At 33.6% G+C, this 27753-nt stretch overlaps 1 protein-coding gene across 2 annotated transcripts in view; it reads left to right on the forward strand.

The window, feature by feature from the left end:
• Positions 1 to 27753, forward strand: part of LOC126889600 (sarcolemmal membrane-associated protein) — a 73946-nt gene that overhangs the window by 28841 nt on the left and 17352 nt on the right. For both annotated transcript variants that reach the window (XM_050658071.1, XM_050658072.1), the window contains exons 3-5: positions 16627 to 16846; positions 21130 to 21389; positions 25964 to 26134. In XM_050658071.1, the coding sequence (XP_050514028.1) occupies positions 16627 to 16846; positions 21130 to 21389; positions 25964 to 26134 (651 nt within the window). The remainder of the gene's footprint in view (positions 1 to 16626; positions 16847 to 21129; positions 21390 to 25963; positions 26135 to 27753) is intronic.

Consider the following 27753-nt stretch of genomic DNA (forward strand, 5'->3'; position numbering starts at 1 on the left):
CCCCTACTGGAACAGGATGTGCAGTGTACAGGGAAAACACAAACGAAAGTTTGTTGTTTAAACTAAACAAAAACTCTACAATCTTTACAGCAGAGGCACTTGCTATATTTAAGGCTTTGGATTGGGCAAACAATTCACTGCTACCCTTGTCAAACTTGGCTATAATATCGGATTCGAAATCTGTTTTATCAGCTCTGGTGTACCCGGTTACCTCCATATACAATAACTCAATAATCGTGGAAATTTTGACAACCTTAAGAGCCTTAGATTATAAACAGATAAATAAATTCTTCATATGGGCCAAAGGGCATTCCTCCATAACGGGAAACGAAACAGCTGACAAACTGGCAAAAAGAGCTATCACTGATGGCAAACAAGCCCCCGAATTAACGCTACAAGACGCATTATCTATATGTAAGCAAAACTTAAGAACTAAATGGGCAGACAAATGGACAACAATTAGATCTAACAATGCATTTCAGTACTGCACGCTTTTTCCAACACTTCCTTCTACAAAGCTTGCTAAAAGAAGCCATCCCAATAGAAAAATTAACACCAAATACATTAGGTGCCTCTTTGGACACGGAGCAGTCAACTCCAAGCTTTATAAGATGAAATTGGCCACATCCCCCCTCTGTGACTGCAGTGACAGTTTTGACGACTTTAATCACTGGATTTTTCAATGCAGTCATAATTCTAATGCCACCTCTTACCTTATTGCGGAATTAACTAAATTAAAAATCCCGTTTCCTCAAAATTATCTTTCCATTATGCTGGAGTGCATCCATAATCCCGAAGTAAGAGCTATTTTTTGTAACTTTTTGGGTCGTACGAGGAGACGCTTATAATTTCCTCAACTTTTAGGTCTGTATCAACCAATCCAAATTGTATTCAGTTAGGTATTAAATATATATGTATAGATTTGTAAAAACTGTATTTGTACCAAATAATTGTATTCAGTTACTGTATTTATATGTACAGATTTGTAAAAATTGTATTTGTACCAAATTTTGTTCAGTTATATGTATAGACTTTTAAATGTTATAAATTTTCGTGGCAAAACGGGTTCTTCCCAAAGCCAATAAACCAAAAAAAAAAAAAAAATTCTAAATACCACATTTAGATCAAACAAAGTGCCAAAGGCATGGATTTCATGGGAAACGTAAAAAAGTAAATAGACCCGAAGTTAGTCGCATTTTTAGTGACGTAAATCTAAAGGAGTATAACATAACTGTGTGTATAGGGCTTTACATTCACAGTCATTTGTTTCGAGCTTCTGTCATGTCTCGTATAATATTAAGATATCTACGTCATACGTCTTTGGTTTGTACCATAAGAATATACCAATAACGTATGACGTAAATATATTAATATTAGACGACAAGTGACAGGAGCTCGAAACAAATGACAATCGATGAAAAGCCCTATTGGCTGTGAGTTTCGACGATAGCGCTCTCTCGCGATTTGAAACTTGTACTTTTCTGATAAAATTGGTGTATGTGAAATATACAAAACGAGAAAAATACATATTTATCTAGAAAGCACAAATAATGAACTGAAATATTATTGTAACCTGATTACTGAACGAATACATAGAATTAATAGGAAAAGTAATTATGTTTTTTTATTTTATTGATTATAATTTTAATATTTAATATATAAATTCGTGCGACTGGATGACTGCATACGCAACAGGCCATTGAGAAAAAGAAGAAGTTTATATGAAATTTAGAGGTTACCTCTGTTTTTATTGGCTGTGTGTTTCGTCGGTAGCGCTCTCTCGCGGTTTGAAATTTGTACTTTTCTGATAAAATTCTTTAAATTCAATGCACAAAACTGCCACTAACAGCGCTGGCGAAAATTGTCAAATCCCCTCTACAAATCGGCTCACAGCGAATATGACAATAACATTGTTGTTTTTAGTATATTCTTTACAATTTCATCACATTTTCTCACCTTTTAAGCCTTCCTTGGACTTCTACAAATGTTTTAAAATCGAAATTAGCTAATTCGATTCAGCCATTCTGGAGCTGTTATAAAAAAGATATACCAAAATAAAAAGATGGTTAGTAAACGTTATTCAATGTTTACCCATCGAAACCGTACCGGACATACTGCTTAACTTGTCGCATTAGTTTATAAGATTAGATTTTTCAATTAAAAATAGTTTTGTTTGTTGAACGTTTTCATCTACAATGCGTAGTTTTTCACTATTATTGAAATGAAGGGTAACAGTTTATTTTTTGCGTAAATGTTGATAAAAAAAACATAACGCAGTAAAAATTTCGATGCTCACGAGATGGTACACCTTTTCTATTGACTTCCCAGGTATTCCAGTTAAAAATAGCACACAGTAATTTTTCAATTTTAGACCAGAGGTGGAATTACGAACACTCGATACGAATCGTATCCGCCATGTTTTACCATAGCGCATTACGGTAAAACATGGCGAATACGATTCGTATCGAGTGTTCGTAATCCATATGCTGGATTTTTTTTTTCAATTGTATAGACCAGGGCACATATGTAAAAATATTAGTACATTTGGACGTTGAGAGGTGACTCACATTTTTTTGCAGAAATTGCTTGGAAATAACTCATGTAATAATAATTGTGTTATCCTCCCACTCAAAAAGGTCCGGAACGTTTTTTAAATAATGAAAATGTCAAAAAATTAAGGAAAAATTCGATTTTTTTCTTCGTTTTTTGATTATAACTTTAAAAGTATTCATTTCCGAGAAAAGTTGCACTTACATAAAAGTTGCGTAATTAAATTTGCTACAACATAACATTAGTTAAAATTTTTAAAAACTGTCACCCTTGTTGCAAAATAGCAATAATTGCGAATAAAAAACAAGTATTCGCATTTTACGTTTTTCAACCATTTATGCTACACATAGGACCTTCATGTTTTACCCAGAAAAACTATATGATATAATAAAACAATACTGTGAATTTCATTAAGAACAGTTCGATAGATTTTGCAAAATAAATTTTGCAATCCAGCTTTCGCAAAAAATATTCATTTTTTCAAAATGTTGCAGGACTGAAAATAAAGCAGACAGCAAATTGAGTTTTTTTTACATATGGAAGAATACTTTTCCTTTCATTTGTAATTTGCAGAATTAAAATCGGTTAACTATCACGGCGCCGGCGTCAGGAATTTTTTTAAATAAACATTAATTTTTGGTGCTACGCGCAGGATAGCGGATAGTTTGCTCTGATTGGGCATTCCAAAGACCTTTGATAATGATTGATAAATTTTAATTTTTAGTACATTTGGATATAAATAAATAAATGTGTTCATTGCAAAATAAAAACACATACTCTGTCCTTTGAAATAACACTTTTTTTAGCAAAAACTTTCTTTGTCCATATATTTTAACTTAGATAATAAAAGTTTATTATTTTTAAACACATGCAATTGTTTAAACAATATTTCACGAACAATAATCAAATTAGTTTGATTTTTGTAGAATTAAAATATTTAAATACAACAAAATATAGAGTAAGAAAATAATATATTAGATAAAGGTTGGCAAAAATTTTGGTGGTAACCAACTTGTGTGAATCAAACACCACTGTCCTGCGCATAGCACCAAAAATTAATGTTCATTTAAACAAATTCCTGACGCCGCGTGGTAATTAATCGATTTTAATTTTGCAAATTGCAAATGAAAGGTACTGTATTCTTCTATAATATGTAAAAAAATTCAACTTGATATCTGCTTTATTTTCAGTCTTGCAACATTTTGAATTTTTTTTGCGAACATTTTTTTTGCCAAAGCTGGATTTCAAAATTTCTTTTGCAAAATCTATTAAATCGATCTTAATGAAATTTACAGTATTGTTTTATTATGTCATAAAGTTTTTCTGGGTAAAATATGAAGATCCTAAGTGTAGCATAAATGGTTGAAAAGCGTAAAATGCGAATACTTGTTTTTTATGGTTTTTTCGCAATTATTGCTATTTTGCAACAAGGGTGACAATTTTTAAAATTTTTAACCAAGCCTATATTGTAGGAAATTTAATTACGCAACTTTTATGTCAGTGCAACTTTTCTCGGAAGTGGATACTTTGAAAGTTATAATCAAAAAACTAAGAAAAAAATCGAATTTTTCCTTAATTTTTTGACATTTTGATTATTGAAGTTATACTTCTTTACCGGCGATAGAGGGTGAATTTTTATATGTTAAAACCTATCAGCCCGGCGCATGCGCATTATAACTTTGTTCTGATTGGATGTTCAAATGACATGTCAAAAATTATTCCAAATGGCGGCTGTGGCACAGCTGTACACTAGGTTCGCTTTCAAGATGCAGTAGAAATAGAAATAAACAAACCAAGACACGTTAAATGCCACTAGGAGCACAACCGGATCATAATTTACAATGCATATACATTGTACATTCCAAATCATGATTTCCAAAGTTTATACATTGTAAATTATGATTCGGAAGTGCTCCTAGTAGCATTTAACGTGTCTTGGTTTGTTTATTTTCTACTGCATCTTGAAAGCGAACCTAGTGTAGCTTGATTATTTATGGTTGTTGCGTTTTGAAATTTGTGTGAAAAGAAACAAAGTTAGTGGTTCGTCCACATAAATAGGAATAACAATTTTTAATTTTCTTGTTTCTGTAAAGAATATTTTAATTCATTTTCTTTTCAATATTATGGGACACCCCGTATATACGAGTAGGCCAATACCTAATTCAGTGAGTATGTATTAATTTTTATCATTATTTTCAAGTAAAAACCTTAAAGTTTTTTGTATGTAATTACCTGCCTACTCGCCTCATTTTAAAAAGACAATTCGCCAACCAACTCTCTTGGTTAACAGTCACTTACAATCATTCCGAAAAGTGTATAGAAACTCAATATAGTCCTCGCGAGTGATTTATACTTTATACTACTCAGCAATAGCAGTACGAAAAATAGCAGGCCTGCTCCAGCTTGTGCAACGAGAAATGACAAGGTAGGAAATATTTTTATTACAATTTACTTTAAGGTCTGGTTTTTTTACTGTTATTTTTTTTATTCTATTTTAAATTCACCCTATGCTAAACAGTCCACTAATAAAGCTCACTGAGTTAGTAATCTCCTCCAAGATGATTTATTGATCCGTTACGAGCCTGATAGATCCATTTTCTATATTTTTTTCTTGCATTTTTCATTTTTCTAAGAGGGTAATATAGTCGGGGAAAGTTTCTTTTAAACCTGAATTGTTTGATTTTATTGTCATACTTTGCTAATTTACAAAGATCAGAATCAAATTCAGGTTATTTAACCGCATTTCCTTTGACTTTATTTTTTGTTATTCTTTAACATAAGGCGATAAAATATTCTTTACAAAATTAAAATCACGTATCAATTAGTACATTGGTTTTTTGTTTGTGCCGATCGTTAGTGGTACCTATACCTCAGTTAATGTTGTTTTTTAAGTAAAAAAGGAACACATTAATGTAAAAGTAATTATTATTAAATTGTCAACGTCGGCCAATAGACAAATTTTGTTATAATAATTATTATACAGGTTGACTCTATTATAGATGAAACTGTGTGTTTATTTTACACAGTAATTTTTATTTAAAGGGTTTATGTTTTATAATTATTTTTTGTCTATAAATATTCAAATAGCAGAGGACATAGTTTTCTATTTTATTAGCACAAAGTTCGGTTGTATTTTATTAATTTTCGTGTGGTGAACCTATTTTATTTCCTAACGCTAATTTCATATTTTTCTAAATTTATTAATTCTACATTTAAATTTACAAAATGGCAGATAAAATTAAAAAATATCAATCTTTAAGACAAGTTGAAGTGCAACAAATGACTGAAATTCATGCTGTTGCTTTAAAGGTAGCTGCTGACGATAAGAATTTTTACCCGGTTTTGGAAGTTATGTATGAAGGATTGGAAAAAATTCGTGACAATTTTTATGATCTTCATAATAAAATAATTATGTTAGTTTCTGAGCAAGATAATGAGGACGCGCTATTTAAAGTCGAAGATGATTGCCGTAGTAATTTTGACAAATTATATTATAAAATTAAATTAACATACGTGCAAGCCTTTAGAAAATCTTCAACATCAAGTCAGCAAACTACATCAACTTCACAGTCTCAAAATCCTTTACCTATAAATTATTTTAATTTACCGAAACCGGAATTGCCATCTTTCAGTGGAAAAATAACTGAATTTAGAAGTTTTATAGATCAGTTTGATGCTCGCGTTCATACTCTTACTTACTTACAACCAATTGACAAATTTAATTTGTTACTATCGTGTTTAAAGGGTGCAGCGCGCGATGCTGTGGATCATATTGACATCACAGCAAACAATTATCCAATTGCCTATGATCTGCTTTGTGAAAGATTTAATAATGTTAGGGTAATCGCTGCCAATTTATGGAATAACCTTGAAAGTTCACCACAACTGACTTCAGAAGATCCAAAAGAACTACGCAAGTTGTTAGATACATTTTCGAAAAATGTGGCATCTCTAAATAAGCTAGGACTACCCACAGTACATTGGGATTTTATACTTGTTCAAATGATTTTAAAACGATTAACTGTTTCTTTAGTAACACGTTTTGAGCTTTTTCATAATAATTCAACCATCCCAAGCTATAAAAAACTGATTGATTTTTTAAATCAAAGTTGTCTCGCTTTAGATAATATTGATTTTCACACTAAACCAAAATCTAACTTTTCTAAAAAACCTAATTCTTCCAAATCTACATCATTGCTTGCTCAAACAGAACCTGAACCAAAATGTTCTATCTGTAAAACTAATGATACCCATGCCATTTATAAATGCTCCGTTTTTTTGGCAAAATCTCCTGTAGATCGATTTCAATTAATAAAAAAGAACAAGATGTGTATTAACTGTCTTGGATCACATCGTTCTAGCCTATGCAAATCTACATGGACTTGTCACTCGTGCCATAAAAAACATCATACACTCCTTTGCTTCTCCTCTTCTAAGAAAGAAGAGAATGTTCAAGATTCGGCGGCATCCACTTTAAATTCAACGACTGGATCATCCGTTTCTGTGTGTTTTTCTTCCGCTGATAAAAGTACTTTGCTTTCCACTGCATGTATTGAGGTGCTTGATTGTCACGGTAACTACCAACCTGTTAGGTGTCTGTTAGATTCGGGAAGCATGACGTCCTTCATCTGTCAAAAGACCCTTAGGCGTTTAGGTTTACGTCCCATGAAAACTTCAGCTAACATCCAAGGATTAGGTTCTATGCAGTCGACCACTAATTTAGGTGGGGTTACCATTTCTTTTAAACCAGTACGTAAATCTTCTCCTATTTTGACAACCGATGCGTTAGTCTTGACAAAAATATGTGAGGATCAGCCTTTATGTAATTTAGAAGTTAATACTTGGCCCCATATTGCTAATTTAAAGTTAGCAGATGATAACTTCTTTCGTAGAGGATCCATCGACATTCTTTTAGGAGCTGATGTATTCTCTACAATTCTTTTGGATGGACGTATTTACGGCAATCAAGATCAACCTGATGCAATTAATACTATATTTGGCTATGTGCTTATGGGAAAAGTAAATATTTCAAAGGCACCTACTCTTACTTCTTTATTTTGCCAAGTTGAAGATACGGTTTCTTTGGATCAGCAAATAAAGAAATTCTGGGAATTAGAAGCAGTCCCTGAAGTTTTTTGCTTAGCTCCTGATGACGCTAAAGTGGAAAATATGTTTATGAATACTTATAAGCGTGAACAATCAGGACGCTTTGTAGTAGATCTACCTTTTAAGGAAGAAAATCCTGTCTTTCCTAATATTAGATCACTTGCTCTTAGTAGGTTTTATTCATTAGAAAGAAGGCTTCAAAAATCTCCTGAACTTTATGACCAATACCGCACCTTTATGAAGGAATTTGTTGAGCTCGGTCACATGGAACCTGTCCCATTGAATAACTTCGATTCACCTTATGTTTACTATTTATCGCATCATTGTGTTTTAAGACCTGAAAGTCTAACAAGTAAATTAAGGGTCGTTTTTAATGGTTCCGGGCATCTTCCAAATCAACCCTCACTCAATGACAAATTATTCACTGGTCCTAAGCTTCAGACTGACATCTGTACAATTTTGATTAATTTTCGATTGCATGGTTATGTAATTACGGCCGATATTTCTAAAATGTATAGGCAAATTTTAATTAATCCTACTCAAACAGATTATCAAAGAGTACTTTGGCGTTCTAATAATTCTGAACCTGTTCGAGATCTTCGTATCAACAGAGTTGTTTATGGTCTCTCTTGTTCTCCTTATCTTGCTATTAGATGTCTACATCAGTTGGCTAATGATGACGGGGATTCGTTTCCTCTAGCAGCCGAGGCACTTAAAACTGGAACCTACGTTGATGATATCATTTCTTCCTGTCCTAGTTTCGAAAATGCCTTAGCACTAAGAGACGAACTTATTGCCTTACTTGCCAAAGGAGGTTTTGAGTTGAAAAAATGGTCCAGTAATGTACCCGATTTATTGAAAGGATTAGCTGTATCAGATTTAGCAATAAAACCTCTTACATTTAATGATGATATTTCGTCCAAAACACTTAAAGTATTAGGGTTGGAATGGGACGCTTCTTCGGATACATTTGCTTTTAAAGTTCAAGTTTTAGACTCTTCTTGTACAAAACGTCATCTTTTGTCCAATTTAGCAAAAATATTTGATCCTCTTGGATTTTTATCTCCAATAACATTTCTAATTAAACACCTTATTCAAAGAATATGGACTCAAAAGATTGGTTGGGATGATGCTCCATCAAAAGAAATTATCCGTTTGTGGAAAAAATACATTGATGATGTAGCATATTTGAGTAAATTAAATTTACCTCGTCGTTTATTAATTGACGATATTTTACGCTTAGAAGTTCACTGTTTTGGTGACGCTAGCGAGAAAGGTTACTGCGCTGTCTTGTACTTTCGATGCTTATCACCTTCAGGCCAACCTTTTGTTTCTTTTGTTATAGCTAAATCTAAGGTCGCACCCATTAATAAGGGACTTACTATTCCCAGATTAGAATTGTCTGCTGCGGTTTTAGTGGCTCGACTAGTCTCCTTTGTTTCTTCTGTTATTAAAGATAAAGTAGAAATCAAGGAAATATACTGTTATTCTGATTCTGCTGTTACATTACGTTGGTTACAATCTTCCCCTCATCAGTGGAAAACTTTTGTGAGCAATAGAGTAGCTTATGTGCAGGAACGAGTAACTTCTTCATGTTGGCACTATGTTCCTTCTGAAGAAAATCCTGCTGACATTGGTTCAAGGGGTTGCTTACCCTCTGAGTTAATTAACTGTTCCAAATGGTGGGCGGGGCCAACCTTCTTACAATCTGATCCGCTAACGTTCTTTGAACTTAATTCAAAGGAGTCTACTAATGTAAATTTGGAAGTGCGGACTGTCGCATTGATTGCTGAAATTCCCAATAATTTTTTAGATATTTTATTGGATCGTCATTCGTCTTTAAATAGGTGTGTTCGATGTTTGTGTTACATTATTCGTTTTTTCCATTATGTAACCAAAAACCGATATGGTAATCTGGAAATAGGTTGTTTAAGTTTATTGGAGCAACATAACTCCTTACTGGTTTTTGTTAAACGAACACAGCAGATCTTTTTTAATACTTTAATAAATTTTATCCAAGATAAACAGCTGCTTCCAAAAAATTTAAGAAAGCTTTCACCTTTTATCGATGCAAAGGGAATTCTACGTGTAGGTAGTCGCCTAGCTAATGCGCCCATTTCGTATGATCGCAAATTTCCGGCATTACTTCCTAACAGTTGTAAATTAACTGATATGATTATTGAATCTACTCATCTGCAATATCTACACTCCGGGCTTCAAACTGTTCAATACCTAATTTCTCAGCGTTTTTGGATTATATCTTCCAAACGAGCCATTCGTAGAGTACTGTCTAAATGTGTTAAATGTTTTAAGGTGAATCCTTTGTCCCCAGTTCCGTTAATGGGAAATCTACCGCTAGCTCGAATATCTCAACTAAAACCTTTCAGTAATGTTGGAGTTGATTTTGCGGGCCCTTTTCCTATAAGAGCTTCCAAACTTCGAAAGTCTCAAACTCTTAAAGCGTATTTGTCGCTTTTTATTTGTTTCTCAACAAAAGCTCTTCATTTAGAGCTCGTATCTGATTTATCCACTGACGCGTTTTTAGCTGCGTTTAAGCGATTTGTCAGTCGTAGAGGCCGATGTCAACATGTTTATAGTGACAATGGCACTAACTTTGTTGGAGCCAGAGCAGAACTTAACAGATTGGCATCACAAGCTGCTTCTCATGAATCTATTCAATGGCATCTCATTCCCCCTTCTTCTCCACACTTTGGAGGTTTATGGGAATCTAATATTAAGACGGTAAAGGGTCATTTAATTCGCACAATTGGAGAACAAGTACTAACTTTTGAAGAGTTATATACTATTTTTTCTCAAATTGAGGCCATCATGAATTCGAGGCCAATATGCCCGTTAAGTTCAGACCCAAACGATCTTAGTGCGTTAACTCCAGGACATTTTTTGACCATGGAGCCTTTGAGTGCTCCGCCCGAAGAAACGTTGCTCGATGTTCCGCACAATCGGTTGAATCGTTGGCAATTATTAAATAAGTTGCACCAACAGATTTGGGAACGGTGGTCTAAGGAGTACCTCCAAACTCTTCATCAAAGGGCTAAATGGAATTCTCCGTCTCCAAACGTCCAACTAGGTACCTTAGTGGTAATCCGCCAAAATAATATTCCCCCGCTACAATGGCCTTTGGGCCGTATAATTGAGGTTCATCCTGGATCTGATGGTATAGTTAGAGTGGCCACAGTGAAAACTAATAGTGGTATATATAAACGCTCTATAGTAAAATTATGTCCTTTGCCTTTTGAGCCGTAACAATACTGCGTATTGTGGTGGGCGGTTGTGGTTCGTCCACATAAATAGGAATAACAATTTTTAATTTTCTTGTTTTTGTAAAGAATATTTTAATTCATTTTCTTTTCAATATTATGGGACACCCCGTATATACGAGTAGGCCAATACCTAATTCAGTGAGTATGTATTAATTTTTATCATTATTTTCAAGTAAAAACCTTAAAGTTTTTTGTATGTAATTACCTGCCTACTCGCCTCATTTTAAAAAGACAATTCGCCAACCAACTCTCTTGGTTAACAGTCACTTACAATCATTCCGAAAAGTGTATAGAAACTCAATATAGTCCTCGCGAGTGATTTATACTTTATACTACTCAGCAATAGCAGTACGAAAAATAGCAGGCCTGCTCCAGCTTGTGCAACGAGAAATGACAAGGTAGGAAATATTTTTATTACAATTTACTTTAAGGTCTGGTTTTTTTACTGTTATTTTTTTTATTCTATTTTAAATTCACCCTATGCTAAACAGTCCACTAATAAAGCTCACTGAGTTAGTAATCTCCTCCAAGATGATTTAGTTAGTTAATAGTTATACTGCCTTTTTAAATAGTTTTCATATACCTATATTTTTGGACTTTTGGACTATTTTGGACAAGGAAAACTCATTCTAATTTGGTAAGTAGTTTTTATTATAATCATATTGTAATTAAACATTTGGATTAGGTTGGAATACATACATTTATTTTCTCAAGAATGGGGATTTTAGAGAGAAATCCCAAATTAGGTCCGATTTTTATTTTTAAATTATGATATTTTGGCGTAGATTAATTTATCTAGTAGGTATGTAATGCTTTGATTTACATACTTAATTTGATTACCAACAAAAGTTCTACCAATTTTCATCTAATATATTGTTTTCTTACTGTTTTGTTATTTAATATTTTCTTCCACAAAATTTAAACTACATAATTTAATTACATATATATTTAAAACAACTGTCAAACAGTAAAACGTTCAGTTACCCTATTTTTCCACATGAGAAATAATGTGGGATTGGACTAGTGAGTCTAGGCTTCGATTACGAATCAAAGCGGCATGAAGTTCACGGGTTCGATTCCCCATGCAAGTTTTTATTTTTTTTATTTTTTTTTTTCAATTTTTTGATTGTAAGTATATTTGTTATATATTTTTTTTTTCAGAGAATGCGTATTTAAAATTTTTGCCAAGAATTATTATCGTTCAGAAATAATTTTTTCTTTGTGGCATTTTTCAATGTGTTTGTGTGCGTTTTATTCTTTAATTTTTTTAAATTTTTGGTATTGTCTTAAACATCACATAATATGTAGTAGAAGTATAACTTCTTACGTGCGTACAAAAGTACACACACATTCTTTTTTTAAACAATGTTCCGGACCTTTTTGAGTTGGAGGATAACTCAATTATTATTATATGAGTTAATTCCAAGCAATTTCTGCAAAAAATATGAGTCACGTCTCAACGTCCATCTTAAAACAGATGCGCCCTGGACTATTTTTAAATTCTTCGTTTCGTGGAGTATAAATTGTTAATTACAGACCACCGTGCAAAATTGTTTATGATGATATATATCACGCAATTTATTGCTGACTTTTAATCAAAGTTTTTCCACCGGAAGCACATGTTTATCACTTTTGCTGTTAAATACCTATTGAAATTCCTTCCTTATCAAAATATTGACTGTCAAGGACAGTTCTTTACCTCTAATGTAAATATTTTAGATTTGACCGTCGACAAAATTGTCCTTGTGAAGTGTTGCTTTTAATTTGTTTGTGATACGAAAAATATAATGAAAAAGGTATGAAAAAAAATGTAAATTGTTCAAACGAATAGTTCCAAATGTCCCCTTTCTCTATACACTGTTTTAAACCAGGTGGAGTAATTCAAATTTACCGCGCTGTAATGCTTGTTTATAATTGGTCCAACCTTAGGCAAATAGCTTCAGAACAATATTTACTCCACTGTTATGAAATTTTGACACGATGACACGATTGGCATTTCATAGGTTAATTAAGTTATATCGACGATTGTTTGCGCTTTCTGCCATATTCCTTTAATTTTTAGATTTTTAGTCTGCTTTTATATACAAAACAGTTGTTTTTAGAACTCTTTAGCGACGTTTTAGTCTAAGATAATATTTATGGATTACCGGTGAAGGCCGATAAGATCAACCAAAAAAGAAGATGTATTTGGTGATTTTTCTACTGACTTTCGCGGGTGTGAATCTGCCTTTTTAGCTTACTCCTCCTGGTTTAAAAACAAAGCACAGACATATACAAATGTCAGTTGTTGTAACTACAAATGTCACTGTCATTTTTTCATTAAGATATGGTTCTTAAAAAGATTTATAAATTGTTATAAATTTCTTAATAATGGTCTCAAAGGTATGTATAATCTTTAAAGCAATTTATTAAATAGTAATAAAAATTAATGTGGACATTATTAGTTGAAATTTGGTTTGCTAATAGTAGATTGTGCGTAAAATAATATACACAGGGCGTACCCAGGCTCAAAACTACGTGAATACGACAAAATTTTGCTATGTAATTTTCCTCTAATTGTATGTCTTCTAGTAATATTATTTTCTATAATAAAAATAATTAACAAAAAATATCGCCATGCATATTTTTAAAATTTACACAAACATCCGAAATCATAGAGAAATAGGAATCGGTCAACAAATATAATTCTGTGAACATATTTTTAATGATTTATTTACTTTGACTGATTGGATTTTTTAGTTTATGGCTAATATATTTATCATCAAATTAAGCAATCATATGTGTGCTTCTACGCAGTTAGCAATAAAAAAGATACAGAAATAGACAAAAAAAATACAAGAAATTTAGTCAGAAATAGAAGATAACAGTATTTTTAATCAATAGTATCACAAACCAATAAAAAATTCAAGTTGTAATCAAAGTATTTAAACATGCAACATTCAAGTGTTGCATTGCTCAACATTATACGAGTGAAATGTGACATATTTTCAGCCTAAAATTGAAAAATGAGGAGAAACATGAAATACGGGAACTAAGTATGTGGAAGAAGTAATGAAAGGGGAAATAAAGAAATAGATGTTGGCTGCTACAATTGCAAGATCCTCTCTGTTTCAGCTGTTTTTGTTTACTATTCAAAATTTAGCCTTGTCTATTACTGGATAGTTCTTAACCACGATAGTCTTTTCCTTCCTAGCCTTCTCTTTCCCTCGATCTTTTCTTTCACTATTAGTTGAGCATATTGGTATTTTTTTCTCATGATCATCTTTCAGTGCGTCACAGTTTTTCGATTTCTTTCTAGCGCATTAAATTGTATGTGACAGAAAAAAAGGCACGTCGGTGATTACTTTGGTAATTATTCTAGTTCGGTGGTTATTTTAGTTGTCGATAGATGGCGACATAATAAAAAAATACTTTTTTTAATTAGATAATAATATTACAAATATAATCTGTATAATTTATAAGACTATACAAATCAAAGAAAATACCATTTTATAAATACAAGAAACACATTTGATTTGTTTTTATTCCAAATTGAAAATAAAATGTGACAACTGTCAGATTTAACTAAAATGTCATGTTAGAATAAATGTCATTAAATGTGTATTATCACGGACTTACCCTTTTTCCTATCATTTGTTACGCACTGAAAAATGATCATGAAAAGGACAATACTTAATGGCTCTTATGAATAACAATGAGAATGTAATTTATACTCCAAATATTGGTACATAAACAAAGTACATACTCCACATACAGAGTATATATATACTCTTATGTACTGTGAGTAGAAACTCATCACATCAAATTTGTATTCATATGAAATGGAGTATAAACTTATACTATATGCTCATACTTATGAGAATATACTACTGATTTATTCATACCACCCATTATTTCTCAGGATCTGCCTAGGTATAATGTTTTCTAACTTTCATTGTTTTGAAAAGTTCTCGTTCCTTGTGTATTCTATGCAACATTTCTTCATAATTTGAGGTATGCGATCAATGAAATCATGAGGATCCTCAGGTAAATCCACGTTTCAAAGGTCTTGAATTTATTTACAGTTGATGCCATTTTAAGAAGCATCCGAATCAAGCACTTAAAGACCCTGTTCTTTAGGATATCCCAGGGTTGGAGTAGTTGTAAATTTATGATTGAGTGTGGTGAAGGACAGCTGGCAGTCTGGTATCCACTCAAATGACAAAAATACCTTTCCAAAATATGTCACGAAGCGACTGTAGTAACTGCAAAGACCAAGGAAGCTCCGGATATCGTGTTTGTTTCAAAGAATTAGCTATTGGGCCGAGATATTCTTCAAATTTGGCCGAGATATTTTTCAAATTGGGCGGCAAATATACGGACACAAAACACCTCTTACTTGATGGACTTTGCGTTGATGGCGGGACACATTCTTCATAGCTTCATACTACAAGTCGGCGACAATGGCGTCCTTCAATATTTGGTAACGTTGTCGCTCTAGTCGTAATATGTGCTGGAGCTCTACATCACCAAGAAAGCATTGGATGGTAAATTGGTGCAGAAACTCTTCCGGGTCTTCGAACCAAGCGAGTCGTTCCATCTTTCCTACCTCCGCTGCGTAGTCTTACACAGATTCATTGGAGTCTTGAATACGCGCTTTCAATTGACTGTAGCTCTTTTATGCGTCGTGGAATGTTGTGGAGGATTTCGACAGCTTTACTTCAAAGTGCTATTATTTTAAGCAGCGGCTTCGAATTGGCTTCTGTACACTGGCCAAGTGGTCTCGCCGTCAAATGTAGGAGGCTTAATTATTCCGTTGACAGTGGAACAAATCACTTCTAGTTTACCTTCAACTCTCAGTTGTCTGGTATTTTTAATTTCTAGGTGGATATTTTCAAGAGTTATCTCATGATGAGTTACTCATAATGTCTTTTCTCTATCTCTACTAGACCTCTTATTACTTAAATTTCTTTAACTATGTCTTTTTTGTCTCTCTTTTCATATCTTCTTTTGTCTCTTCAATTTCTCTTTTCTTATCTTCTTTGTCTCTTCGATTTCTCTTGTTATATCTCCTTTACACATTTTTGTGTCCTCTAGTTTTGATATGACTCATGACCAACTCTCTGTCTTCGTGACGACATCTCTCTTCCGCGTACTTTCTTCCTGACGACGTCACTCTTCAGCTTCCTTTTCTTCCTGACTACGTCTCTTTTCAGTTTCCTTTTCTTCCTAACATCTTTCTTCGGCTTCCTTTTCTTCCAGGCAACGTTTCTCATCAGTTCCTTTTTGTTCTGTTCAACGTTGTTCCATTGCGGCAGACATGCCTCGAATTTCCTCCATCTGTGTCTCGCTTCCTGTTTTGACCATACAAATCCTCGAAAATAACTTTTTTCATTTAAGCCCGCTTCTGACACCAATTGTTACGTTTTTCTCTGGATTGAGAGATTATTATCGCTTATAATTTATATTAATATCGTTTACAAAACAGTTTGCTGATACTAATAATTCAAATGTCGCCACGGTGGCGTATATAATGAAAACATATGAAAACAGAAACAGAAAAAATCCGACATTCTCTAACGTTGTGGATAAAGAGAAAGAATTCGGCTTCTCGAATTACTTTACGCCAGGGCCGCAATTAGGGTGTTATGACTCACATTATAATTAGATCGTATTTTATGTTATTAATCTGTTGTTTATTTGTTTCTAGGATACAAAAAGTAGTAACGGTACTTTTGTAAATAATAGCCGATTGTCACCGGATAACGGCCACCACGAACTCAGCTCAGGAGACATCGTTCAGTTTGGTGTCGACGTCATAGAAAATAACAGGAAAGTCACTCACGGTTGTATAATTGCCACGATCAAATTGTATCTTCCCGATGGCAAGGAAGCCAAGGCTAGTCCCATCTCCGATGGAGGAACCCATGGTAAGTAAAGAATTAGACTTCATCAAACATCTATTGTTTATTATTGTAAAGAATTTATTGTGATTTCATAAGCTGTATTCGCGCTGCAATCCCGAACTTACTAAGAGGGAGAACGCCTGCGCATTACAAAATTGGACGTTCAATAAGGTCGAATTTTCCCTCTGAACACCTAATGCGCAGGCTATCTCCCTCTGGGTAAGTTCAGGATACGTTCGCGGCATGCAGCGCGAATACAGCTATGAATATCACTTTCAAAATACGAGTATAATCGTGAAGGATATATTATAATTGTAGAACGCTTTAAAGGCGGCCATATTTGACACCTTCTTATTTACAATCGACCAGATGCCGTTTTAGTAAGATAAGCGTTTTAGTTGGGAAGTATGTCGTTAATAGAGTGTAGACTGTTGTCTAGCATTTAGATTAGAACATTTTGTTCGACATGATGTTATAAGAATAGGAGGGTCCCTTTAATCATTATCAGCCTCTCTCAGTCCACTGCTGGACATAGGCCTCCCCTGTTTGTCTCCAAAGTGTTCTATCTTTTGCTTTCTGCATCCAGCTGTTTGTTGTCTTTAGTAAGTCGTCTTGCCATCGTGTTGGTGGTCTTCCTCTGCTACGTTTATCGGCTCTTGGTCTCTATTCAACTAGTTTACGAGTCCATCTTCCGTCCTTCATTCTGGCAACGTGTCCAGTCCATTTCCATTTTAAATTACAGCTTCTTTCAATGACGTCTATGACTTTGGTCTTAGCTCGTAGATCTTCGTTTCTAATCCTGTCTCGCAGAGTGGCTCCTATCATTGATCGCTCCATTCTTCTCTGCGCTACTCTTAGTTTTTGTGCGTTTTTCTTTGCGAGCGATAATGTTTCTGCACCATAGGTCATCACCGGTAGCCACCGGTAGCTAGATTTTCAGCTACCAAAATCGTTCTTCTATAGTTACCTTCTTGAACAATCAACAATCTACTTTCCTTTTAGCTTTTAGTTGTTTCTCGTTCAGACAATATTATTAGCTCTTGGACTATTGAATTACATTCCTTGTGAAGATAATGCCTATTTAACGCGTTAATTTAAAGCAGTTGACCTTTTCTTTGGCTGTTGAATAGAGTTAAATTATTCTTTTTCTACGCAATTGATTATTTTGTAATAAAATTCAATTGAAGAATTTATTGTTGGGTCTTTATTAATTTTATTTTGTTGTTTATCTTTATTAATGATACTTATATTTCGCTAAGGAGATTTAATCTTGAAAAAAGAGGAAGTAATTGCTAAAGGAATTATTAGTAAGGTTTAGTTATGGCTGTCGTACCTAAAATTATGCACCATTAATAAAAAAACACTAACTTTTCGGCACAAACAACTATAAACATTTGGTCCCATTTTTCTATCTTCTTCATGTACTATTCTTCTATGCTCTTAAATTAAATGTTCAAACCTACGACAATGAACGAATATAACCTCAATAGAACTATTCAGGGCGGCTGTAAATACGCTTAAATGGGCAAATGTAATGGCCAACGTCCTTAACCCTGGATTGCTACACTTATTTTCTAAACTCAATCTGCTACACCGGGGTACAGTGGTACCCCAAATAAAATTGACCTAAAATATTTATATATGTATGTTTTTAGAAGTTATGACAAAAACAATCTAAATAACATGTTAAGAATTTATTTTGCAAAAATATTTTATTATATCACAAGTTTATTTTCATATTTTCCACACCCACTACTGCAAATTGGTGTAACTTACAAACAAGGTTGGGGTACAAGTGTACCCCAGGTAGCCTTCCAGGGTTAAGGATACGGCACCGTAAGAAGAAGAATGCTCTTAAATTAAATGTTCAAACTGCACAAGAGGTATGTGGGAGGCTGTTTGTGCTTTAATTTAGACGAAAAGAAATGTTTATTTTAGGTCTGGATCCCGCGTATGAAAAAAAGTTGATTAATAGCAAGCTGAAAATTTGTTAATAGCTTAAGGGTGTCTAGTCGGACAAACTTTGATATATGGGAACACTGGAACAGGGGAAGTTTTAATTGTGGAACAGGTTAAAAATTTGGAACGGTCAGACCACGAAAACGGCACATGTATTTTGTCCGACAAAACAGACTTAAACTCTCCGAACAGAGATTAAACTCTCATGCAAAAATCAGACTGCTATTTATCACCTAATGGGCGTTTTAATGAGTGAAACATGTAAAATATGTCAATTGACAGGAATTATGACAGGTGATAAATGGTTTACTGTAAAGAGACCGAAATCATTAGACCGAAAGCAGTAGACCGAACTCATTAGACCGAAAAGCACTTTACCGAAACCTCACTAGACCGAACAGCAGAAGACCGAAAAGCAGTTCTTTTTACTTGTCGCAGTAAAAGAGATAAGACTAATGTAATTACAACTAAATGTTATTTGGATGGTTAGTTATTATAAACAGTTAAAATGGTGTTACGTCACTCTACCCTTGATTTATTTTTACCTTCACTAATTTTTTTAACGGATGAAAATTATTTCATATCAGACTGTACAGAGTAACAATTTACACAGTCTATACAGTGCGTCCATAAAGTAACGCATAATTTCGTTATTTCGTAAACCGGTTACTTTAAGGAAAATTCCCGAAACAGGTCGATTTTTATTTTTAAATTACGGTTTTTTGGCATATATATCATACTAGTGACGTCATCCACCTGGCCGTGATGACGTAATCGATTATTTTTTTTTAATGAGAATAGGGGTCATATGATAGCTCATTTGAAAGGATATTCAATTCTCTATCCAATAATATAAACATTAACATAATTATTTGTACAGTGTGTTCAAAAAACATTTTTTTAATTAAAATAAGTGAGACAAAAAGAAGAATATAATGTAATTATTTAATTCAAAATACATTTTACTACTGTCAGTAAACAGAAAAAAAATTTATTTGACAAATAAACATTGATTTTCGAAATGGTCAAACTGCCAAGCGACAGGTGGGTGGCAGCTTTAACATTGAATTTAAGCAAAAACGATATTTATTTCTCAAATAAACATTTTTTTTCTGTTTTCTGACAACAGTAAAACGTATTTTGAATTAATTAAATTACGTACATTCTTCTTTTTGTCTCAATTATTTTAATTAAAAAAATGTTTTTTTGAACACCTTGTATAAATTATTAGGTTAATGTTTATATTAGTGAATAGAGAATTGAATACCCTTTTAAATGAGCTATCACATGACCCCTATTCTCATTTAAAAAATCTTCGATTACGTCATCGCGCCCAGATGGATGACGTCACTAGTATGATATATATGCCAAAAAATCTGAATCTAAAAATAAAAATCGACCCATTTCAGGATTTTTCATTAATGTCGCTGGTTTATGAAATAATGAATTTATGCGTTACTTTATGGACGCACTGTATATAAAATAATACAAAAAAAATACAATAAACAAAAAGACAGATATACAAAATCTTAGCATAATTTACTTCAAACTTTTTAAATTTATTTACCATTTCGGTCTAATGCTGTTCGGTCTAGTGAGGTTTCGGTAAAGTGCTTTTCGGTCTAATGAGTTCGGTCTACTGCTTTCGGTCTAATGATTTCGGTCTAATTGTCGTGTACCGTGATAAATAGTAGTCTGATTTTTGCATGAGAGTTTAATCTCTGTTCGGAGAGTCTATTCTGTCGGACAAAATAAATGTGCCGTTTTCGTGGTCTGACCGTTCCAAATTTTTAACCTGTTCCACAATTAAAACTGCCCCTGTTCCAGTGTTCCCATATATCAAAGTTTATCCGACTAGACACCCTTAAGCTATTAACAAATTTTCAGCTTGCTATTTATCAACTTTTTTTCATACGCGGGATCCAGACCTATTTGTGAAATAAACATTTTTTTTTATATTTTCTGGCAGCAGTACAGTGTATTTTAAGTTGAATAAATTACATATATTCTTCTTTTTGTGTCAATTAATTTAATTCAAAAATTATTGTTTTTGTCACCTTGTATAAATTACGATATTAATGTTACTGCATATTACTGCATAGAAAATTGAACACCCTCGCAAATGAGCTACCACACGACTCCTATTCCCATTTAACAAAATAATCGATTACGTCATCACGCTCAGATGGATGACGTCACTAGTATGAAATATATGCAAAAAATTGCAACATAAAAATAAAATTCGACCTGTTTCGGCATTGCCAAGTGCCAAATATCGAGATGTACTCTTTTCTTTGGCCCACCTGTAGGTATATCAATCTGTTCTGTAACGTATTAAGTATTTTTAGGAATGGTACCTCTCGACGATTTGTACCGTTTGAACCAAATAATCCAGGAGGCGAACCAGAGAGAACAATGTCTCGAAACCAAACTGACGGCTCTTCAGCAGGTTGTCTACGACACCAAAAAATCCGCAGAAGAAAGTTGGCAAGCCTACGTCGGTGAGGAGCGCCTTTTGTCTAGGGTATCGGCTCTGGAAACTCAGCTGCAAAGGGCCAACAAAAATTGGGGCGAGGAGAGGTTTAGGGAAGAGTTAACAAGACTGCAGGTACGTTCACTTTGATACTTTTTGTCTATAATTTTTGACTTTAGAGTGTTGAATGTAATTTTGGTAATTCTACAGCTTTTGAGGCACATTCATGAAATTTTGTGGGTATGTCATTTTTAACCAAAATCAAAAAATCTTAATTTAGGTAACAGAGTATTTTCATTTCTGTGTTTCACTCTTCCATTGTTGATACTTTGGATGATTTCATCCATGATTAAATTGAAGAGCATCATAGGGCTCAATGAGCCCCTCTGTCTTGTTCCGCTGCCTATGTCTATAGGTTCTGTAAGTTGTCCATCTATTCTAACTTCAATTTTGTTGTTTTGGTAGATGTTTTCAATGGTTTTATGATATTTAGGGAAACTTCTCTATTATCCATAAGATGGATTACATATTTCAGTCTTACTCTGTCAAATGCTTTTTTCAAGTCAATCAGACATAGAAATGCTACGGTTTATTATACTCTAGTGATTTCTCAGTCATTTGCTTTATGACGAATATTGCGTCTGTACACGATCTTCCAGTACGAAAACCCTGTTGTTCATCTTCTTAACTTATTCTCATTCCTGTTGAATTCGTTCCTGTAGAATTTTAGTTGTAAGTTTTAGGGTCACTGCAAATAGAAAATACAGTGATGTAGTTAATAATGTAAAACAAACGGACCAAGAATTGGAAACCGAGAATACATTAAAAATAATATTAGAAAAACTCATCAAGATAGATGATAAAATAACACAAATAGATATACGCGTTACTAGATTGGAACATAGCGCTAAAGGAGCTATACCGAAAATTCGAAATGGCTAAGCAACTGCGAATCATGGAATGGAATGCCAATGGGCTTCTACAACATAAAAATGAACTGCAAACTATCCTAGATACAGAAGAAGTTGATTTATGTCTCATAGCTGAAACACATTTCACGAAACAATATTTTATAAAGCTTAGAGGATACAGGGTATACCACACTATACATTCTGACAATGCAGCAAAAGGAGGCAGCGCACTAATAATAAAAGACAACATTGAACATTATGAGGAGCTAAAGTATGAAACAGAACACATACAAGCAACTACGGTATGTGTCAAACTCAAAACTAATTGCGAAGTCAATGTAAGCTCAATTTACAGCCCCCCTAGGCATTCCATTAAAAAAGAACAGTATGTAGAATATTTGAAAAGTTTGCAAAAAAGATATACCATTGGAGGTGACTTTAATGCAAAGCACACCCAATGGGGATCAAGATTAACAACAACTAAAGGAAAAGAGTTACTGGCAGCCATAAAAGAACAGAAATGTGAAGTAATATCAACAGGTAGACCGACTGATTGGCCAACAGATACAAACAAAATACCGGACTTAATTGATTTCTTTGTTATTAAAAATATTTCATCCAACTATGTAGATATTAATGAAGCTTGGGATATGAATTCAGATCATTCACCCATAATACTCACTGTGAGTGACACGATTATCAGAAAGGATTGTAACCCAATACTAACAAATAAACTAACAGACTGGGAAAGTTTTAGATCAATCCTTGAAGATAGAATTGAATTAGCAGTACCATTAAAAAAACCTGAACAACTAGATGAGGAAGTTGAGTTGCTTGTACAAAATATACAAAAATCAGCATGGGAAAGTACTCCTACTATAAGATCAAACGTCAAAGGAAACAACTATCCGAAAGAAATTAAAAAGTTAATTAAAGAGAAAAGAAAACTTAGAAGGAAGTGGCAACAAACCAGAGCACCCCAAGATAAAACAAATTTAAACAATGCTAGTCAAAAACTTAAAAGAGAGATTCAAAATATAAAAAATGAATCAATCAGTTATTACCTGAGAGAGTTGACGGATGATAGTAGCACGGAGTGCTCTCTATGAAAAGCAACAAAAAGGCTAAAAAGACCAGTAACCCATTCTCCACCCATTAAACTAGAAGACGGTAGCTGGGCTAGAAGTAATGAGCAAAAGGCAGAGAGATTTGCCACATATTTAGAAAATACATTAAAACCGTATGATGATCAAAATAATGATCAAATATTGATAGAGCCTAATCAGACAGGAGAGAATCAGACCAACATCCCCGAAGGAAGTAGCTGATGAAATAAAAGACAATATAAATCCTAAGAAGGCACCAGGATATGATCTAATTACGGGAGAATTACTAAAAAACCTGCCTCGTAAAGCCATAGTCAAATTGACCAACATCATCAATGCTGCATTTAGATTGCGATATGTTCCAAATTTATGGAAAATAGCTGAGGTTATAATGATACCAAAACCAGGAAAATCACCAAATGAAGTGTCTTCATATAGACCATTATCACTTTTACCAGTGATGTCGAAGCTTTTTGAGAAACTTCTGCTAAAAAGAATAAAACCAATAATAGAAGAGAAAAAAATTATTCCAAACCACCAATTTGGCTTCAGAAATAAACGTTCTACGATTGATCAGGTACACAGAATTACTAACATAATTGAGAAATCATTAGAAGAAAAGAAAGTCTGTTCTACAATCTTTTTAGACGTAGCTAAGGCCTTCGACAAAGTATGGCATGAAGGTTTAGTCTACAAACTCAAAATTCTTATGCCTAAACAATACTCAGAAATATTACAATCATATATATCTGACAGATATTTCAGAATTAAGCAAGAAGACGTGTACACTGATCTAAAAGAAATCAGAGCAGGAGTCCCTCAAGGAAGCGTATTAGGTCCTGTTCTCTACCTGTTATACACATACGATATACCTGAAATGGAAAATGATACTATAGCCACATTTGCAGATGACACCGCTATCTTAGCAGTAGGTGATACCAGCGAAGAAGCAGCAGAAAAATTACAGTTGGCAATAAATAAAATACACAACTGGACTAAAAAATGGAAAATCAAATTAAATGAATCTAAATCTATTCATGTCAATTTTACAAATAAAAAAATCGAAAACATTCCAATTTGAATAAATGATGCCCAAATACCATATGCATCTACTGCAAAATATTTAGGTGTCACACTTGATGCAAGGCTTCGCTGGAAAGTCCACATTAAAAAGAAAAGGGAAGAATTAGGTATCCGTTACAAAAAAATGTATTGGCTGATGGGAAGAAACTCTGCAGTGTCCACATATAACAAAATACTTCTATACAAACAAATACTTAGACCAGTATGGATGTATGGTTGCCAACTCTGGGGCTGTGCCAATTCAAGTAATATTCAGATTATCCAGAGATTCCAGAATAAAGTATTACGGAACATCGTTGATGCTCCTTGGTGTATCCGAAATGTCGACCTCCACAAGGATCTTGAGATGGAAGATGTAGACAAAGTTATCAAAAAGATGGCAGGTAGTCACGAACAACGGCTCCATAGTCATGTAAACATCGAGACCATCCAGCTCCTCGATAATACTGGGCTAGAAAGAAGACTCAAACGAAGAAAACCATTTGAGTTAGTGTAAAGTGTTAGTGTAAAAGCAGAGCATAGTGTTGTATTGTGTGTTAGTTTTAGTTTTAAAATGCATACTTGTTAAAAAAATAAGAGGACACCATAGGGTTAATATCTTAGATTATGTATCATTTAGTAATATAAGTTAAAGAAGAACTGATAATTGGTCAACTGATGACCAGATTTCAGTAGTCTAAACACAGCTTGTGTTTAATAAAAAAAAAAGTTTTAGGGTAGTATTTCACAAGTTGATACCTTTGTAGTTTTCTGGCTGTTTTTATCTCCTTTTTTGAAAAGTAGTATTAGTTAGCTAGTTCTCCATTCTTCCGGTATTTATTGTGTTTTATAATTTTGTTAATTAATGTTGTTAATTGTTCGGTCATTTCTACTCCTCAATATTTCAGTAATTCGTTTGGTATTCCGTCTTTACCTGCAGCTTTTCTGTTCTTCAGTTTCCAAATTTTTTTCGAAACTTCCTTGTGTATTTATATTAATTTCTTCATTTGTGGTAATCTCTGGTGTTTCCGGATTTAACGTCATTTGTTCTTCTTCTACTTAGAGCTTTTTTAGAAAGCCAAATCATGTATCCTCTATATATTTTGGTTCTATCAGTTCCTTTACCTCCGTTTTTGGCCTCTTATAAAGCGCCATATTTCCTTTTTCAGGCCATAAAAATCGTGTCCATTTCTTTCGAAGAACGTTCAGTGATCATTTTTTACTCTTCTTACAAGTGCACATGTTTAGTTTCTCATTGTCTTGTAATCATCGTATGCCTCTTATGTATTGGTTGGTTGACATATATTTCAGGCAAGCTTTTTTCTTTTCTTCACATTTTCCTTCACTTCAGTACAAAACCATGGGGTTCTTCATCTTAAGAATCTTAAGGAAGAAGATCTTTCTTAGCTGAGGCTAAAATATTATACCTAATTTTTGCCCAGCTTTCTTCAACTCCATCACTTTCTGTGTTATATATGTTTCTGCTTATTTCTGTTATTATTTTTTGGAACAGGTATCTTATGGAGTGATCCTGTAAGCTTTCGACTTTTATCTTTTTGGTTTATTCTGGTGTTTATGTTATGTTAAAATGTATTTTAATGAAACTATTTGTTTTTGTGAACTATTTTAGGAAGACCACGAAGCATATCAAATATCTGCGAAGGAAGCCTTAGATAAACTCCATGCAGAACGATTGGAAGCAATTGCTTTGGCTGAAGATCAGGAAAGGTTGAGGATATCAACTAAACAAGAAGCTTTTCTAGCGATAAAACAGTTTACTCAAGCACAGACAGAATTAGAGGTAATTATTTCCTTTGGCTTTTTTGAAATCTTCACAATGTTGCCTATTGTTCCTATTATTAGTAGGTATAGAGAAATTTGAAAAATTAAATTCTAAAATAACTATGTTTAACTTCAAAGGTGTCAAATGGACAACATGAAATGGTTTTGTCATATTGTGACACTTGCAAAAGTTAATGCGAAAGATATCTCCCAAAGCTTTTTGTCGAGTCCATTCGTCTGCGTATGTGAAGATATCGGGTAGCAAATTCAGCCGAAGGCAGGATTCGTTTTTAAGATAATTATTTTAGAACCAAAACATACAAAAGATAAGATAATTAGCGTTAATTTAAAGCGTTTTAAATGTCCGCTCAGATGGGGTCAGGGATAAAATTAACTACATAGATACTGGGGGTCGAAATGGGGCTAAAGAAGAAGGAACAGACACTCAAACCTTCTTTTGCGAACGGCGGCTCAGTGGTTGTTCGGTGGCAGGTCGTGGAATCGTTTTAAGGAATGGGAGGTATTTAGAAGAAAGTAACTACCATTACCAAATAAATAAAGGATACTTGCACAGACTACAGGACCTTTCTACTATTTAAACAAGATTGGACGCCGTTTGAAAAATCCTCTGATTCATTACTGGGTACTTACTGGACATATATCTGTACTTACGGATACCAAATGGGGTGACATTCATGTGAGATTCCTCTTTTGGGTCTAATTGGGCAACTTTTAACTTCATCCTTGGCTTCTATGCCATTTTCTCTTTTCTCCTTTACTAAAACTCAATTTCAGTTGTATTAGAAATATGGTTAATAATTTTCCAGAGGGTTACAGAAATAAAAATAGGTACATTGTTAAAATGTTTATTAAAACGTCAGACTTTATTTTTATTATTTTGAGAAAACATTCTCAAACAGGAAATACAGACTTTACTACAGGAATGACAAATATAAAAAACTATAACCTTTATATGACTTTAACCAATTAAACTTTATTGAGCAGTGTATTTCAAAACAAAATTGACCTACATTTCAAAGTCATGTAGCTGTCAAATGTCATTCCAAATTATTTAATTTACATACTATTAGGGCTTTATTTTCGAACAAAAATGCTTAGATAGCTAGAATAACAAAACAGGACAAATATATTTAGATATTTAGATATTAAACGTTTTACAATTATTCTGTTTACAAAAAATTTTACCAACTGCAGTTCTCAATATTTACTTCGAATTTAATCACTTTTAGAAACAAAATTGTACAGTACCTCCTTTTTAAAAAAACATCTCCTTGTCACACTACACAACCAAAACTTTCCATTCTACAGGTGGGCCTTACAGGGGGACCTTAGATAATAAGAACAGGACAAAGCTGGAACAAAACCAGACATTTCTTCGGAAACTTCAAATAGAGGATAACATTGAACTTTACTTCAAAAAGAGTAACAGAAACTTCCACCATATACCGGCTATAACTGCGTATCTACTCCGTCACACAATTCATTTGTACTGCGTATCTGATTTTCACCTTAAAAATCCAAGATTATGGAGTGAAACTCTTCACGGGTATTCTTCTATAGACACAGAACGAATTGTAGACCATTCAATTGACTTCACATAGCGATAATAGCCAATTT

Source organism: Diabrotica virgifera, chromosome 8 (genome assembly GCF_917563875.1).
Source record: "Diabrotica virgifera virgifera chromosome 8, PGI_DIABVI_V3a".
NCBI classification, from domain to species: Eukaryota; Metazoa; Arthropoda; class Insecta; order Coleoptera; family Chrysomelidae; genus Diabrotica; species Diabrotica virgifera.